Genomic DNA, 17,333 nt, shown 5'->3' with positions numbered 1-17,333 from the left:
TCAAGGGCTCGTGCCTCGTCTTCGAGCTCGAGGCGCCGTCGGACACGGCCGTCGTCGACGTCTCGACTCTCGAAGTCGTCGTCGACCTCTGGCGCGTGTCCGCGACCTACGACGAGCGGCTCGTGGCGACCGCTCGGTGCGTCGCGGGCCACTCGGCCGACGGTTTGCCGCGCGACGTGCCCCTGAAGACGATCAAGCACCCGCCGGAGGGCGGCCTCTTCGAGAGCCTCTTCTGGCGCGACCCGCGCAGGGAGCCCGTCCCCGGCGTCTCGCTCGACGACGTCCTCGACGGCGCCTGTCCGCAGCTCACGCTGTCCGTCCACTGCGACAGCGCGCTCAATCCCGTCGCCGTCGCCTACGCGCCGCCGTCGTCGGTCTGCGAGGTCGACGCGCCGGCGACCGCGACGCCGTCCGACGGCGCCTTCACGTATAGTAGCCGCTAGGTTACTGGGCCGGCGCGGGCGCGGCGGCCGTCGGGGAGCCGCCGGAGAGGCCCCGAGCCGCGGCGGCGACCGCGGCGGCGGAGGCGAGGGCGACGAGGCCGAAGAGCCGCCAGACGAGGGCGGCGGCGACGACGGCGAGGCCGACAAGCGCCGGCGGGAGGCGCTTCTTCGCGCGCGGCGCGGCCGCCGAGGGCGCGGGCGCGTTGGAAAAGGACACGCGCTTCCGCGGCGTGTTCGGCGGCGGCAGGCGCTCGACCTCGACGAGCGTCGAGTTCGCCTCGATGGACGCGACCCAGTCCCGCGCGTCGTCCGGCGACGCGACCTTGAAGCGGTAGTGGCGGTCCACGGACTCGACGGTGAAGTAGCGGCTCGCCGGGCCGTCGTGGCGCGCGCGCGCCTACCGCGGTACGACTTGTTCCGTCTTTTCTCGGTCGAACGCTCTCAAACGTCGTCGCGGCCGCGGGACGCCGGCGCGCGCGCAGACGCAGGACCCGCGGCGCTTGTTCTTCGTCCAGGAGAGCACGCCGTCGGACGCGAGGTGGAGCTCGAGGGGCCGCCGCAGGTAGGCCGTGTGCTTTCCGCGCTTCCGCGCGAGGCCGACCTTGACGGGCGACGGCGCGTCGCCGCCGCCGCCCCGCGCCGCGGTGCCCGCGAGCTGGAGCTGGTTCGTCGCCGGCAGCCGGAGGTGGGCCGGCGCGTCGTCGTCGCCGAGCGCGCGGACGTAGTCGCCGAGCGGCACGCCCGGCGAGCCGCCGCGGAGGCCGTGCTTCTCGCTCGCCATCCACGACGGCAGCTCGGAAAGCGGCATGCCCGCGGCGACCATCTGGGGCAGGTAGGCGTCGGGCCCGCCGAGGATGGAGATCTTGGCGATGGTCTCCGCGGAGAGCATGGGCCGGAGCAGGCGCCAGAGGATCTGGAAGACGAGCGGCGCGTTCAGGAGCCACATGGCTCCCAAAGAGCCCGGGTAGTGCGCCAGCGACATGGCCACGATGTCCACGACCGTGTTGATGGTCTGCCGGTTCAGCTTACCCCGCGTCAGGCCGTCGAGGTCGAAGACGTGGACGTGCTCCGTCCGCGCCTTCGCGTACGCGTCGCCGGCGCCGGAGCCGCCGCGCCGCTCGGCCGCGCGCGCCTGGAGGACGTCGACGATCTCCATGTCCTGGGCCCGGCAGGCGCGGATGCCCTCCTTCGTGGGCACGTCGCGGTGCAGCGCGTCGCTGTCGAGGGTCCTGACGCGCTCGACGTAGATGAGGCGCCCTCGGTCGTCGACGCCGTGCGCGGTCGTGGCCCACGCGGCGTGGTACGGCTCCCAGTACTCGGCCCGGTCGCAGAGCAGGTCGTCGACGCCGTACTCCAGCCGCCAGGCGACCGTCGTGTCGAGGGCCTTGGCGACGTCCCGGAGCGGCTCCGTCGGCAGCGACCGCACCATGCGCACCTTGAGGCCCTCGCCGACGAGGCGCCGCGTCGACGGCGCCAGCAGGGGCCGCACGCCGCGCCAGCGCCGCGCCTCGTCGTCGTCGAAACAGTCGCACGCGTCGTCGTCGTCCATCGCAGTCTTTCACCGCGCGCCCATCGGGGCAGCAAGCAGCCCTTGGTTGCACGGCGCGGCTCAACACCGGCCAGCGCTCGACAGTGAAGCTCTCGCGCCGCGTGTCACGCAATGTTGCGAGCGCTCGCGCTGGCCGCGCTGGCGCTGGAGCGCGCGCATGCCTTCGGCGACGTGCGCGAGCTGAACGACGAGACCTTCGACAGCGTCGTCGACGGGTCCGCGCACGTGCTCGTGGAGTTTTACAAGCCGGATTGCGGCCACTGCCAGACCATGGAGCCCGAGTTCTACAAGACCGCCGAGGCCCTCGAGTTCGAGAGCGACGTCATCCTCGCGCGCGTCGACACGGAGGAATCGCCCAAGGTCGGCAAGCGCTTCGCCATCGACGGCCACCCGATCTTCCGCTGGTTCAAGAAGGGCGGCGTCGCCGACGACAAGTTCTACTTCGTGCACTACAGCGGCCGCATGGCGAACACGTTCCTGAAGATGATCGGCGAGCGCACGGGCGGCGAGTACCCGAAGCTCGACATCGAGGTGTCCAAGGTGCGCAAGATCAAGTCCGACGACTTCGAGAGCGTCGTCCTCGACCCCGCGAGGCACACGCTCTGCGCCATGTACACGCCCTGGACGGAGTCCAAGTTCGTCGTCGAGGCCCTCGACGGCGTCGCGAAGATCGCGTCCATGGCCGGCGCGAACGTCGACGTCGTCAAGATGGGCATCGACCGCGTCTACGAGCGCGACGTCGCCGACAAGTACGACTGCAAGGGCTACCCGTGCTACTTCCTCTTCAAGGCCGGCGCGCCGGCCGACGCGACGCCCGTGCGCTACGAGGGCGCCGACGACGAGGTCGAGCGCTTCGTCGAGTTCGTCAACAAGGAGACGGGGCTGGACCTCGATCCCCTGGCGACGACGCGCAAGGTCGAGATCGGCCGCGTCGCCAAGCTCGACGCGCTCCTCGGCGGCGACGACGCCGCGGCGACGCTCGAGGCCGCCGCCGCCTACCTCCCGGCGGACCAGGAGGCCTACGGCGCCTACTACGTCAAGGTCGCGAAGAAGCTGGCGGACGGCGAGGCGCCGTCGTACCTCGCGGACGAGATCGCGCGCATCGCCAAGCTCCTCAAGGACACGAGCCTGTCCTCGGCGAAGCGGAAGGACTTCTCCGCGCGCAAGAACATCCTCAACGCCTTCGCCGTCGCCGCGACGGCCGCCAAGGCCCACGGCGGGGAGCTCTGAGGGCAGTTTTGGGTTTTTAATGCGCGCTCGAGGTTAGCTTACGAAAAGTCAGAGAGAAACTCATAGAGGAGGTAGTCAACGGCCTCGCAGCTGGCCCGGAGGCTGCCCTTGACGGCGTCGGACGTGGCGTGTGTCGGCCGCCTCGCGCAAATCGCCGCCCGATGTAAAGCGCAGCGGGCTGAGTACTTGCGCGCGGCCAAGCACTCGGCGCGGTGCCCACTCCGCCAGTGCGCTTTCTGGCAATCGCGCGAACAATAACGCACCCACTGGCAGCCCGCGCAGACTTGGAAAGGAGGCTGCACGCAGCTCGCGACGCCTTCGCAGTATGCGCACGTGCGACGGATGCATTCCCTCCGAAGGACGCGAGGGTGATTTTCGAAGAGCTGGACGAGATGGGCGCAGTCGCCGCCCCGCGACCGCGCCAGATCGAGCGGCGTCGACGCGTCGAGTTCGCAGACGAGCGTCGGGTCGGCGCCGTATCGGAGCAGAACGCGAGCGACCTCCAGGTAGTCGGCCTTTGGCGATCTTCCAACCGCACCTATTGAGCCGCGCAGATACCCTGTCTCGAGTACGGCCATATTTAGCGCCGTACACTTGCCACGGCTTTGGTTAACCTTAGCGCCGCAACGAAGGAAAAGCTCGACGGTATGGGGGCAACCAGCACCAGCAGCGCAGCAGAGCGGTGACCAATCGCAGCGTGACATAGGACAATGGGTAGGTTCTCTAACAGCTACATCCATGATGTAAATGGCGGATCCCGTCACCACGCCCAGGTGATTGTCAAAATCCCCCGATTGCAGTCTCGCGATGATCATCTGGATCTTCTTCTGCCAAAGAACAAACTTCCCATCTTGGGTAAGGTGGCGCTTGTCCTCGAAGACCTCGACGAGCCAGCGCGCCAGGACGCGCTCATCGTCCGAGAAATTCCTGTGAGTGCAGGCCCCTGCGCGCGCCGCCATCGTGATCCAGGTCCGCAGCCCGCATTCAACGTCGAAGGTACCGCAGAAGATGCCGAAACGTTGCCTTTGCCGCTCGAGCAATGGCGGCCTGAGAACGCTTGCTCGCAGTCATGCTCCCCTTCCAGCTCGAGCAGCCCCGCGTACCCAAGGCCTTCGTCGGCTACGGCACGGGCCGCGCCACGGTGCTCCTCGTCGCCGAGTGCGTCGGCACGGGCGTGCTCGCGCTGCCCGGCGCATGCGCCGCCGTCGGAGCGCTGCTCTTCGTGCTGCTCGTCGCGGGCAACGCCGTGCTGCAGATCTACGCCGGGTCGTGCTGTCCTGGGCCGCGGAGGCGGCCGAGCGGCGCGCGTGCTACGCGGCCTGCAACTAGACGACGTCGGCCTTGCACCTCGACGACCGGCCGAACTCGCCGACGTCCGAGGACGACGTCGAGCCGTCGGAGACGAAGCGCCCCCGGGACCTCGTCGAGCTCGCGGGCGTCGTCGGCGCGGGCCGCGGCGCGCGCGCGGCCATCGCCGCGTGCTGGTACGGCAATTTGGTGCTCGTGCTCGCGCAGTACCTGGTCGTCATGGCGCGGTCGCTGCGCCTCGCCGTGGACCTGGGCTCCTGCGACGTCGTCGCGTCGCTGGGCCTGAGCTGCCTCGTGCTTTTGGCGTTGGCGCAGCTCCCGACGCTCGCGGCCATCGGCAAGGGCGCCGCGCAGGCGTCGCTCGCGGCCGTCGTCGCCATCCTAGCGCTCGCCGTCGCCGCGACGCCCGCGCGGCCGCCGCGGGCGCTCCCGGCCGACGACGCGACGCCCCTGTCGGTCTTCGCGGCGGCGTCGGCGCTGACTTTCGCCATGTCGACGACGAAGCTCTTCCTCAACGTGCGCCTCGAGATGTCGCGACCGGAGCACTCGCGCGTCGCGCTCGTGCGGGGCGTCGCGGCCTTCACGGCGCTCTACGTCGCCGTCGCGCTGGGCACGGGCCGGGACCCGCCGCCGTTCCTGCTCGACGCGCTGCCGCCGCGGCCCCGGCGCCTCGCGGCGGCGCTGCTGTTTTGCCACGTGGCCGTGTCGTTCGCGATGAACCAGCAGGTCCTCGCGAAGACCGTCGAGCGCGCGCTCGGCCGCGGCGACCTCGAGGGTGTTAGGTGGACGGCGCTGACCACAGCCCTGACGGCTCTAAGCCTGATCATCGCGCTGGCGCTGCCCGTGTTCTCCGACCTCGTCGCGTTGATCGGCGCGCTGACGTCCGGGCCCCTGACCTTCGCGATCCCGGCGATCTGCTACCGGCTCGCGACGCGCGACGGGTCCCACGCCGCGGGCGTCGCCTTCCTCGTCGCGGCGACGGCGGCCCTCGTCTGCCTGGGCACCGCGGGCGCGCTCGGCGAGATCGCGGACCACGGCGAGAAGCGCGCCGCCCGCGGCGGCGCGCGCGGCTTCTTCTGCGACGATCTGCGCTAACCATTTTTTTACTCGAGCGTCGTATAGCCCACGGCGACGATGTTCGCCTGGACCGCGGCGTCCGTCGCGGCCGTCGTCGCGCCCGCGACCATGAAGCCCTCGTAGAAGTTGCCGAGCGCGTCGTTGCTCTCGTCGCCGCCGGTGGCGAGGATGATCGCGCCCTGCTTGTGCATCGGTTGATACGATGGCGTGTAGGTCGCGTTCTTGTGGCGTTCGCACGTGCCGGCGATCTTGCAGTCCGGCCGCGGGCCGTCGTACATCGTCGCGAGCTCGCCCCGCGTCGCGTCGCCGCCCTTGAGGACGAAGCCGTCTTCGCGGCCGCCGAGGTAGAGCGAGACAAACGGGTAGGGGAGCGGCTTGTTCCGCGGGTTCGTCTTCGTCGCGTTCCCGCCTCCGTAGTACATGCCCGCTTCGAGGTCCGCGCCGACCCAGGGGCCGTCGCCGTCGCCCGAGTTGCCCATCCATCTGGCATCTCCAAAGTAGATGGCCTCCATCGCGCCGGCGCCGTCGCTGCGATTCTTCGCGACGACCGAGTTCTCGCTATTTCCGTAGTCGAAGCAGCAGCCGCCGCCGCCCTTCTGGCGGCGCGTGCCCGACATGACCGCGAAGAGACTCTCTTCTTCGTTGCCGGTGGCGACGCCCGTCGTGTCGTCGCAGTGGTACCCGTACCCTTGGTCGAACCACATGCCGTAGACGGGCACGCCGGCGCCGACGAGGATCGGATGGCGCGACGCGTTCACGAGCTTGTGGCGCTGGTAGAGGTGGTTGCCCATCGGGCTCTGGTCGTAGACCTTGCTGATGACGCAGTCGAGCTCGGCGCAGAACTCGTCGTGAGCGGTGGCGTTCGCGAACCCGCTCGCGAGGACGCCGACATCGCTCGAGGCCCCATCGGAGCTGCGAGTCACTTCGTAGAGCGGGCCATCCATGGCAGCGAACAGCGCGCGCACGGTCGAGTGCGCGGCGACGCACGGGTTGCCGGCCTCGCCCGTGATGTCGCACGGGCCCGGGGCCACAGCTGCGACCACTGCGAGCAGCGCAGAGGGCAGCATCTCCATCGAACCGGAAGAATCGGTTCAACCAATTGGGTTCAACTGCTTCAACGACTCCACAAAAAGAGGTCGCTTGTCTCGGTGGCCCTGCAATTTTGTCGCGGCGCGCGTCGCGTCGCCGCCCAGCGATGCGCCTCCTGGCGCTGCTCGCGCTCGTCGCGCACGCGGCTGCGCGGCCGCGGGGCTACTGGCGCGCCGTCGCGCAGGAGCTGCGCAACTACTGCGAGTGCCGGTCCGCCGAGGTCGGCGTCGCCGGCGACGCGGCGCGCGCGGGCCTCGGCCCGGCGCTCTTCGCGCCCGGCAGCTGCCGCGTGTCGCGGCGCGCCCTGGTCGACTACGCCAAGGCGCCGGGCCGGCTCACGGTCGTCGTCATGGCCTACCTGCCGGAGCAGAACGGGCGATTGAACAAGCTCGTGTGCTCCTACGCGAAGAGCGAGATGATCCGGAAGGTGCTGCTGCTCTGGAACGGGCCCCACGACAACGTGCCGAACACGACCTGCGCCCACGGCTGGCGGAGCCAGCAGGAGGGCTTCCACTACGCGTCGCTGACGTCGCCGAAGCGCGAGGGCCGGCGGGGTCCCGAGGCGGAGCTCGAGGTCGTCGTCGAGCGGAAGAACACGCTGCTCAACCGCTACCGCCACGGGCGGCGCTGCGCGACGGAGGCCGTGCTCCTCCAGGACGACGACATCTTCCACCACCGCGAGACGCTCGAGGCCTTTAGCTGGATGCACGCGGCGGCGCCGGCGCAGGTCCTCGGCACGTACCCGGAGCGCGACTGGCAGGTCAACGCGGAGACGGGCGAGTACGCCTACGTCTTCCACCCGCAGAAGACGAAGTCGAAGCAGTACAGCTTCCTGCTCGGGCAGACGTCCGTCGTCGGCCGCGACACGCTCAGCGACTTCCTCTCGGGCGCGCCGCGGCAGGCGCTCGCCTACATCGTCTCCCACAAGCCGACCTGCGAGGACCTGACCTTGCACTACTTCAACAGCAACCGGAGCGGCCTGCCGCCCGTCGTCTTCAGCGACCTCAAGCCGGACCAGATCATGGGCGCGCGCGGCCACCAGATGCACACGTCCGTGAGCCGCCGGGCCTGGAACAAGCGCCGCGAGCGCTGCCTCAACCGCCTCGCCGCCGACTTCTCCCGCATGCCCCTCGTCAAGTCCGCGTGCCGCGTCCGCGGCAACATCACGCGCGTGCTCCAGCGCGTCGCCGCGGGCGAGCGCGGCCTCTGGAAGCACACGAACGCCGCCGAGCGGGACCGCGACGCCCTCGACGTCGACCCCTGGGACGGCCAAGAGGGCCCGGCATAGATGCTTTATTAGTAGTTGACCAAGTTATTGAAGGCTTCTTGAAGCCTCCTTGATCTTGTTGCACATCGAGCTAAGGACACAATGTCATGGCCGAGTAGGCGTGCGGTGCCGGTAACCTGCAAAACTGTAGGCGCGCGGTGCCGCTAGCCTGCAAAACTGACTGCATTGATCGTCGTCGACGTCTCTTTGAGCGCCACCAAGCAGCGCGCGCGCGCGAGCCTCGCATGGCCGTCGAGCTGGGCCCGGCGTTCGCCGCGTCGCTGCCGCCCGCGGCGACGAGCGCGGCGGCGTTCACGCGGCGCCTGAGCGACGGCGAGCGCGACGGCGAGGATCCCAGCGAAGCGACGGTGGCGTGGTGCGCGGCGACGCTCGAGCGGGAGGGCGTCTGCGTGCTGGAGAACGTCGTGAGCGTTCCCCGCGCGGACGAGCTCCACGAGGCCTGGGCGGCGTCCTGGGCGGCGCTCGCGAAGATCTACGAGCCGTGCGCGGCCATGTACGACGGGCGCTACTCCGGCGTCGCGCCGCGCTTCGCGGAGCTCGCGCCGCGCGGGCCGCGGCGCGTGGCCATGTCGACGTTCTCGTCGCCGGCGACGGTGGCCAACGGGGTGTTGCGCGCGGTCATGCGGCGGTCCCTCGGCGACGACGCGACGTGCTTCGTCGAGAACACGATCGTGTCGCTGCCCGGGTCGCGGGACCAGCGGATCCACTGCGACGCCGGCCACCTCTTCGACCCCGCCGACGTCGGCGTGCTCCCCGCGCACCACCACAGCTGCTTCCTGGCGCTCGTCGACCAGACCGCGGCCACGGGCAACACGGCCTTCGCGCCGGGGACGCACCGGAGCGAGGCCGGCGGCCACGAGTCGAAGCGGCCGGGGCGGCCGTTCCCGCCGGACGCCGCGTTCGTCGACGCGTACCTCGAGCGCGGCGCGTGCGCCATCTTCGACTCGCGCCTCTACCACCGGGGGCGCGGGAACGCGTCGGCGGCGCCCCGGCCCATCTACGGCCTCATGTGGGCCAAGCCCTGGTTCGCCGCCGAGAGCTACTACGGCGACGACTCCGTCCACGCCGGCGAGGGCCCGGCGCGCGCCGGCGCGCTCACGCCCTGGCGCGACCGCGTCGCCGCCGCCGGCGGCGACGAGGACGCCGTCGCGGCGTTCGTCGGCGGCGCCCACGCGGGCCAGCTCGCCGCGCTCGGCGTGCCGAGTGGGCTCTACGGCGAGCTCCGGGCGGCGATCCGCGGCGGCGGCGGGCCGGGCGGCGCGTGGCCGCCCAACGACGCGGGCGCCTCGCTCCAGATCGGCGTCGACGCCCGCGGCGCCGTCGGCGTCTACGCGACGCGCGACCTCGGCGCGTTCGGCGACGTCTTCCGCGTCGACCACGCGTGGACGTTCGGCGGCGGCGACGCCTTCGTCGAAGCCGCGATGGCCGCGGACGCGTCCGTCGCGGCCTACGTCGCCGCGACGCTCTGGCCCGCGGCGGGCGGCCGCGGCGCCTTCGGCGCGGACGAAATCCGCGACGCCATGGGGGACAAGGTCCAGACGTACTACGTCGCGGGCGCCGCCGGGGAGCCGCCGGCCGCGGCCCACTTCCTCCCCGACGTCGTCGGCGCCAACCTCGGCGAGGCGGCCCTCGACGGCGAGCCGAACGCGTGCCTCTCGGGCGCCTTCCTCGACGCGCCCGACGCGGCCTGCTCCTTCCTCTGGCTCTGCCGCGACGTCGACGCGGGCGAGGAGCTCCTCCTCCCCCACGGCACGCTCGACTCCATGGTCGACGCCTACCGTCGCACGCGCGCGCACTAGGGGTGTTGCATCCACGTTGAGTCTAAGCCGCCGAATTTTATCACGTCCCCGCCGCGTGCCGCACGGACCGCAGCGTCGCGAGGCTGATGTCGTAGAGCGGCAGGAGCACGCCCGCGACCGGACCCGCGCGGAGCAGGTTGAACGTGACCCCAGAGTACAGCCGTCGGACGCCGCCCTCGCGGAGGAGCCGCGCGGCGACCTGCCGCGCGTTCTGCGCGTCCGGCGCGCCGGGCAGCTGCGCCTGCACGATCGTCTTCACGACGTCCATCGGATAGATGATCGCCCAGCTCAGGATGCCCGCCGCGCCGCCGGCGACAGTCCGTTTCCAGAGCGCGAGGTCGCGCTCCGAGCCCGCGCCGACGTAGTGCTTCTTGATCAGCGCGAAGAAGAGCATGTAGAATCCCCGGCCGCTCTCCATGGTCGCGTTGAGCCCGAGGCCTTTGAGCGCGCCGCCGCGCGCGACCGTCTCTCTCACGACGGACGCGAGGCCCACGCGGCCGCCCGGCGCGAAGCCGCTTTGCTGGAGGATCTTCACGCGGCTGATGGCGCAGGTCATGGGGCTGATGGCGAGGCCGCCGAGCGCGCCGGCGAGGAAGACCGAGCCGAGCGGCGCCTCGCAGTCCGTCGCGGCGTCGCCGTGCGACCGCCGCACGAAGTCGTAGACGGCGAAGTTCACCGACTGGACCGCACCGGAGGTGATCACCGGTCCGGCTACTCCCCGCATGAGCGGCGCGGCGGCTTTCGTGTGGCCGAGCTGCGTGCGCACTTTCAGCGTGTCCAGCGGGAAGCCGATGACCTGGCCGATGGCGCCGGCGATGAGGCCCGCCGCCGCCGCCTCGCTCGCGCCGTAGCGCTCGTCGCAGCTGCGGCGCCGCGGCAGCAGCGGCTTCGCGCTCATTTGCGCGATCTCTGCGGCGGCTTGCGATCTCTGCGGCGGCACGGCGGTGCAGAGCGCGCGAGCGCAGCAGTGGCGTGCGATCTCACGCAACAACGGCGTGCGATCTCACGCAGCAGCGGCGCGATCTCACGCAGCAGCGGTTTGCGATCTCACGCAGCAGCGGCTTGCGATCTCCCACGCGCTCATCGACTTGCGGCGACGGCAGCTCGACGTCAACTGGGCTTCAACTTGCGATTCAAGAATCCCGAAAAGGACGTCGCCGCGGTCTTAAAGGGAGACCATCCGGGCGGGTGCAGAGTGGTTAGCACACTCATCCTCGCACGCGCGGGCGACGCCCTTCGCGCCGGACCGGCCGAAAGACGCCGGGCGCTCAGTTCGTCTTCTTCTTGCCGCCGCCGCCGAAGCCGGACGTGGCGATGATGAGGAGGCAGAGCGGAATCAGGGCGACGGGCGCCATCTCCTCGGGCTTGATCTCCGGCGGGTCGATCTCGTTGTGCGCGAAGGCGACGAGGGCCATGCCGGGCAGGGACGCGAGGAAAAGGAGAAAGCCGATGCCGCTGCTCCGAAGGACGAAGTTGTTGAGCAGCGGCATGATCATGAGCACGCCGGACGCGACCAGGAAGTGGTCGAGGTGCTCCGCGGGGATGAACTTGGGGCTCACCGTCGCGAGCTTCTCGCTGCGGGCGCGGGCGCGGCGTTCGACGGCGCGCGCGCCGCGCGGGGCAGCCCCGGACGCCGGACGCGCGCGCGAAGCGCATCTCGGCGGGCAGCGGCGCGAGCTCGGCCTTGTCCACGAGCTTCGTCTGCAGCAGGATCATCGTGCCGGGGACGGCGAGCGCCTATGTGGGAAGTCGAGCGCACCGTCGAGCGGCATCGATCGGAAATTCGTCGGACGACGATCGCTTCGTGCGATCGCCGTGGGACGCTGGCCGGCGCCGCCGTGATGAGCTTGGAGAGGATCGTGAAGAGGCCCATGCTCAGAAATCACAGTTCCCCCGCGGCTCCGGCCGTGTGGCTCCGGCGGCGCGCAGAACGGGCTGCGTATTCACCATCCGAATACGCTCGTGAGTGAAGTTGGCACCATCGACCCCGGTTCCTTACGCGGCCTCGTAGACGAGGTCCTCGCAGGACGCGAGCCGCGCGACGGCGGGCCTGCGGCCCCAGGCCGCGCGCCAGAAGCAGACGGTCTGGGACATGGTCGACCCCGGCGTGGGCCAGAAGGACGCCGCGCGCGCGGCGAGGAGGAGCATGTCGAGGAGCACGGGCGCGACCTCGGCCCTGAGCGCGCGCCGCCGGCCCTCGCGCCCCCCTTTGAAGGCGCCCGAGTAGAGCGCCTCGCCGAGGCCCGTGTTGAACATGGCGCTGGGCCCGCGGTAGGTCGTCGCCGTCTCCGAGGGCGGCGCGTCGGACGCGACGACGCGGCCGTGCGCGCGCCACCGCGCGTACGCGGAGCGGTTGAAGCGGTCGCTCGCGAGGAGCAGGGCCGGGTTCGCTTCGAAGCCGGCCTCGGCGTCGGCGGCGAGGAGCGCGTCCGGGAGCAGCGCGCCGCGGCACACGGCGTCGTAGTACGCGCGGCCCGCGCGGCCGCGGGCGTCGGCGTAGTACGCGGCCGCGATGCGCGCCGCGGCGCTGAAGCACATCTTGGACACGGGCTCCGCCAGCACCGTCGTCTCCAGGCGCTGGTGGTGGCCCGCGACGGCCGCCGCGGCCACCGCGGGCGCCCACGCGGCCGCGGCCGCGCGGAGCTCCGGCGTCGGCGCGAGCTGCGCGTAGCCGCAGAGCGCGGGCTCGTCGTCGACGGCGTACAAGCCCGGCGACCGCGTTTTCCGATGTTGGCCGCCGGCCCGCGCGCCGCGCCACGACGAACCGGGCCACGCGGCGTCCGCGGCGTCCGCCTGGCCGTCGCAGACGCCGCCGCAGTAGTACGCGTCCGCGCAGGAGAGCCGCACGGTCGCGTTGGCGAAGTTTCCGCTCCGCGGCGGCCAGGGCGCGTCGCGGTGCGCGACGACGACGTCGGCGCCGCCGGCCGCGAGCCAGTCGACGTCGAGGACCGCGTCCGCGAACAACTCCCAACTGCCCGCGAGGACGACCGTCGCGTCGGCGCGCCGCGCGAAGGCCAGCGCGTTCGCGAGGCAGCGCAGGCGGTTGTTCAAGAGGCCGAACTTGCCCCAGAGCTCGAGGAAGCGCGGCGGCGCCGCCGGGCGCGGCTGCGTGCGCCGCTCGAAGCGCGCGCCCTCGGTCCAGCGCTTCCCGGCCCCGCGGGCGTGGGCGGCGAAGGACGCCGACGACCGCGCGTGGCAGCGCGCGTCGAGCTTCGTGCGGTCGAGGGCCGTCGCCGAGAGCAGCGGCGTCGATGCGACGATGGGCAGCGCGAGCAACGCGGCGAGGAGGCTGCCCATGCTCCGCTCAGCCGCCGCTCGAGGTAAACCAAGTTTCTTGAACCGCGTCGGTGGATGGTTGCGGCGAGAAAAAGTGTGATGACGATGTCGACAGTCTGAGTGAACGACAGCGCACCACACAGCAACGATGTGCAAGCACGAGTCGCCGCTCAAGCTCGCGCAGAATGACGACGACGCGACCTGGGCCGAGGCGCGCTCGTCGTGGCTCTCGCAGCTCACCTTTAGCTACGTGACGCCGCTCCTCGTCCGCGGCGCGAAGACGACGCTCAACCCCGCGGACCTCCCGCGCGTCTCCGCCGCCGAGTCCGTCGACGGCCTGCGGTCCGCGGCGTCGACGTTCCAGGACCGCATGCGGTCGAGCTGCCGGCGCCTCGTCGTCGCCGCGGGGCTCTGGCAGTTCGTCGTGTCCACGGGCCAGATCCTCCAGCCGCTCGTGCTCCGCGCGCTCGTCGTCGCCGTGTCCGCCGAGGACCCCGCGGCGGCGCGGGCCCGGGGCCTGCGCGTCGTCGCCATGATCTTCGCGCTCGTCACCGTCGCCATGTTCGCGCAGCAGCGCCAGCTCCACCTGTCGACGCGCTGCGGCATGCGGCTCCGCGCGCTCGCCATCGCCGAGGTCTACGGCGCCGCCGTGTCGCGCCCCATGGAGGCGGGCGCGAGCGGCGGCGAGGTCGCGACGCTGGTGGGCGTCGACGCGACGAAGCTCTTCGAGGCGTCGCTCGACGTGCACCTCATCTGGGCCGCGCCGCTGCAGATCGTCGTCGTGTCCTGCCTCCTCGTCTACTTTGTGGGCGGCGCCGCGGCCGTCGCCGTCGGCGTCGCCTGCCTCGCCTGCATCGTGCCCCTCGGCAAGGCGCTCCAGCGGAAGATGCTCGCCATCCGCTCGAGGCGCATGCCCGTGACGGACAGGCGCGTCTCCGAGGTGAGCGAGGTGCTCTGCGGCATCCGCGTGTCGAAGCTGAACGGCTGGGAGGGCCTCTGGGAGAAGCGGTGGCGCGCGCTGCGCCGGGAGGAGCTGGGCCACACGCGGCGCGAGATGTTCGTCTACGGGCTCGCGATGCTCCTGATGGTCACGTCGCCCGTCGTCGCGACGATCGCGCTCTTCACGACGCACATGCTCTCCGACGGCGACGCGCGGCTCTCGCCCGCGGACGCCTTCACGGTGCTGGCGTTGATCGGCGCGCTGCGGTTCCCGATCAACAAGCTCGGCACGCTCCTCGGCCAGATGGCCGCCGCGCGCAAGAGCTGGGAGCGCCTCGCGGCCTTCGTGTCGCCGTCGGAGAAGCCGAGGGTCGCCGGGCGCCGCGCGCTCGTCGACGACGAGGCGCTCGCGGTGGAGCGGGGCGCCTTCAAGTACGCCGGCGCGGACTTCGCCGTCGGCGGGACGCGGCGCCTCGACCTGACCTTGAACGTCGGCGAGCTCTGCGCCGTCGTCGGGCCCGTGGGCTGCGGCAAGTCGACGCTCGTCGACGGCCTGCTCGGCGACGCGGCGCCCCTCGACGGCGCCGTCTCCGTGTCGCTCGAGCGGTCGCGGCTCGCGCTCGCGTCGCAGCGGCCGCGCGTGCTCAACGACACGCTCCGGCGCAACGTGACCAAGTTCGGGCGCGAGGCGACGGTCCTCGGCGGCGACGACGCCGACGGCCGCTACGCGGCGGCGCTGACGGCGGCGCAGCTCGACGCGGACGTCGCCCGGCTCCCCGACGGCGACGCGACGGAGATCGGCGAGCGCGGCGTGACGCTGTCCGGCGGCCAGAAGGCGCGCGTGGCCATCGCGCGCTGCGTCTACGCGCGGCCCCGCGTCGCCGTGCTCGACGACCCGCTGTCGGCGCTCGACGCGTCGACGGCCGCGCGCTGCTTCGACGCGCTGTTCAAGCCCGGGTCCGGCGCGCTCCGCGAGACCGCGGCGACGGTGCTCGTGACGCACGGCACGCACTTCCTCCACCGCGCGGACAAGGTCGTCGTGCTCGACGCCGACGGCGACGTCGCCTTCGCGGGCACGTGGGCCGCGGCGGCGGCCGCGGCCGCGGAGCGGCCCGACGACCCGGCCCTCGCGCCCATCGTCGCGGCCGCCAGGGAGGCCGACGCGCCCGAGGCCGTCGAGGAGGACGCGCCCGCGGCGGCCCTGGACGAGGTCGTCGTCGCGACGGCCGCCGGCAAGCCCCGGGCGCTGATGACCAAGGAGGCGCGCGAGGAGGGCGTCGCGTCCGCGGCGACGTGGTGGACGTGGGCCAAGGCCGCCGGCGGCGTGCCGTTCCTCGCGACCCAGTTCGCCACGCTGGCCCTCGACCGCGCGTGCTACGTCGCCACGGAGTGGTGGCTCGCGCGCTGGGCGGACTCGAAACACGATTCGTGCGACGTCCTCGGCCTCGCGACGTTCCCGTCCCAGGACGACGGCGGGCTGACGGGCGCGCGGCGCTGGGCGGAGGTCTACGTCGTCCTCGGCGTGTTCAGCGTCATCTTCTGCTTCGCGCGCACGCAGTGGGGGTTCCGCGGGGGCGTCCTCGCCGCGGGGAGGCTCTACGACGGCGTCTCCGCGCGGGTCCTCCGCGCGCCCATGGCCTACTTCGACACGGTGCCCATGGGCCGCGTCGTCAACCGCTTCACCTACGACACGGAGCAGATCGACGTCGTCCTCACGCAGAAGGCCGTCATGGCGATGATCTCCATGGGCTGGGCCATTACGGGGGTGGTCCTCATGATGGGCCTCACGAAGGGCCTGCTGTTCCCCGGGTTGGTGGTCGCCTTCGGCACCTACTACAAGCTGCAGAAGTTCTACCGGCGGTCCGCCGTCGACTTGCAGCGGTTGGACGCCGTGTCGCGGTCGCCGCTCCAGCAGCTCGTCTCCGAGGGCGTCGACGCCGCGGCGACGATCCGCGCGTTCGGCCGCGGCGCCGACTTCGTCGACACCTTCGAGCGGGCCGTGGACTCCAACACGGAGGCGCTGCTGTGCTGGACGGCGGCGCAGCGCTGGGTGGGGCTGCGCTTCGACGCGTGCGCGGCCGTCGTCGCCGTCGCCGCGGGCGTGCTCATCTGCTTCCGCCACGACGTCGGGTTGAGCCCCGCGTTCGCGGGGCTGCTCATGTCGTGGTCGTTCCACCAGGCGATCACGTTCATGTACCTGTGCACGACCTTCGCCGAGGCGGAGATGGCGCTCACGTCCGTGGAGCGCGTCACGGAAGCGACGCCGCGGGAGGCGGACGACGGCGTCGCCGCGCCGCCGGAGGGCTGGCCCGCGAAGGGGAAGGTCGAGTTCGCCGACGTGACGCTCCGCTACCGGCCGGGCCTGCCGCCGGCGCTCAAGCATTTGACATTGACCGTGGACGCGGGCGCGAACCTCGGCGTCGTGGGGCGGACGGGCGCGGGCAAGTCGACGCTGGCCGTCGCGCTCTTCCGCCTCGCGCCCCTCGACGGGGGCCGCGTCCTCGTCGACGGCGTCGACCTCGCGTCGCTGAAGCTCGCGGACGCGCGGCAGCGCGCGGCGCAGATCATACCCCAGGACCCCGTGCTCTTCTCGGGCACGCTGCGGAATTGCTTGGACCCCTTTGGGACGCACGGCGACGGCGAGGTCGCGACGGCGCTGGGGCTGGTGCTGCGGGACCGCGCGCCGCCGCTGGACGCGGCGGTGGTCGACGGCGGCGCGAACTACTCCGTGGGGGAGCGCCAGCTGCTGGCCATCGCGCGCGCGCTGCTCCGCCGGCCCAAGGTTTTGGTGATGGACGAGGCGACGTCGAGCGTCGACGGCGGCACGGACGCGGAGATCCAGGCCATGCTCCGCGAGCTGCCGCAGCTCGCGGCGACGACGGTCATCTCCGTCGCGCACCGCCTGCACACCATCATCGACTACGACGCCATCGCGGTCCTCGACGACGGCGCCTGCGTCGAGCTCGGCTCGCCCCACGACCTCCTCCAGGACCCGGCGGGCTTCCTCTCGTCCCTCGTCGACGCGACGTCGCCGGAGACGGCCGCGGCGCTCCGCCGCACGGCGCAGAGCGCGTCGGACACGAACCTCAAGGATCTCGCGTGAGAGCGTAAGGACTGCAACAATACCTAGGTAGGGAAAACTTTGGCTCATGAGCAGCGAGCACTGCGTGATGGTGCCTCGCGCCCGGCAGTGAGCCCGCGCGCAAGCTCCTCGAAAACAGCAGCAATGGCCGAGCCGCGCGCGCTCATCGCGCTGCTCCTGCTCGCCATCGTGGTGCTCCACTTCTTCGTCGGCGAGCGCGCGCGCAAGCACGCCTTCTCGCGCGACCCGCCGC

At 71.7% G+C, this 17,333-nt stretch overlaps 3 protein-coding genes across 3 annotated transcripts; 2 read left to right on the top strand and 1 right to left on the bottom strand.

Moving 5' to 3' along the window:
- Nucleotides 1-2,103: 2,103 nt before the first annotated feature.
- On the top strand, nucleotides 2,104-3,222 carry AURANDRAFT_32322 (hypothetical protein; the record flags this gene model as incomplete). The annotated part of the gene is made up of 1 exon (XM_009042466.1): nucleotides 2,104-3,222. The coding sequence occupies one exon, from the start codon at nucleotides 2,104-2,106 to the stop codon at nucleotides 3,220-3,222; it is 1,119 nt and encodes a 372-aa protein (XP_009040714.1).
- A 2,426-nt stretch (nucleotides 3,223-5,648) lies between these two features.
- On the bottom strand, nucleotides 5,649-6,656 carry AURANDRAFT_2105 (hypothetical protein; the record flags this gene model as incomplete). The annotated part of the gene is made up of 1 exon (XM_009042406.1): nucleotides 5,649-6,656. A coding segment is annotated over one exon (1,008 nt), but the record flags the coding sequence as incomplete, so codon positions are not given.
- Nucleotides 6,657-13,429: 6,773 nt separating this feature from the next.
- Nucleotides 13,430-17,101, top strand: AURANDRAFT_32335 (hypothetical protein; the record flags this gene model as incomplete). Its single annotated transcript, XM_009042467.1, has 1 exon — nucleotides 13,430-17,101. One exon carries the CDS (start codon nucleotides 13,430-13,432, stop codon nucleotides 17,099-17,101), a length of 3,672 nt encoding a protein of 1,223 aa, XP_009040715.1.
- Nucleotides 17,102-17,333: the final 232 nt, after the last annotated feature.

The sequence above is a fragment of the Aureococcus anophagefferens genome (assembly GCF_000186865.1).
Source record: "Aureococcus anophagefferens unplaced genomic scaffold AURANscaffold_31, whole genome shotgun sequence".
NCBI classification, from domain to species: domain Eukaryota; class Pelagophyceae; order Pelagomonadales; family Pelagomonadaceae; genus Aureococcus; species Aureococcus anophagefferens.
This window is presented reverse-complemented; position numbering and strand designations above follow the sequence as displayed.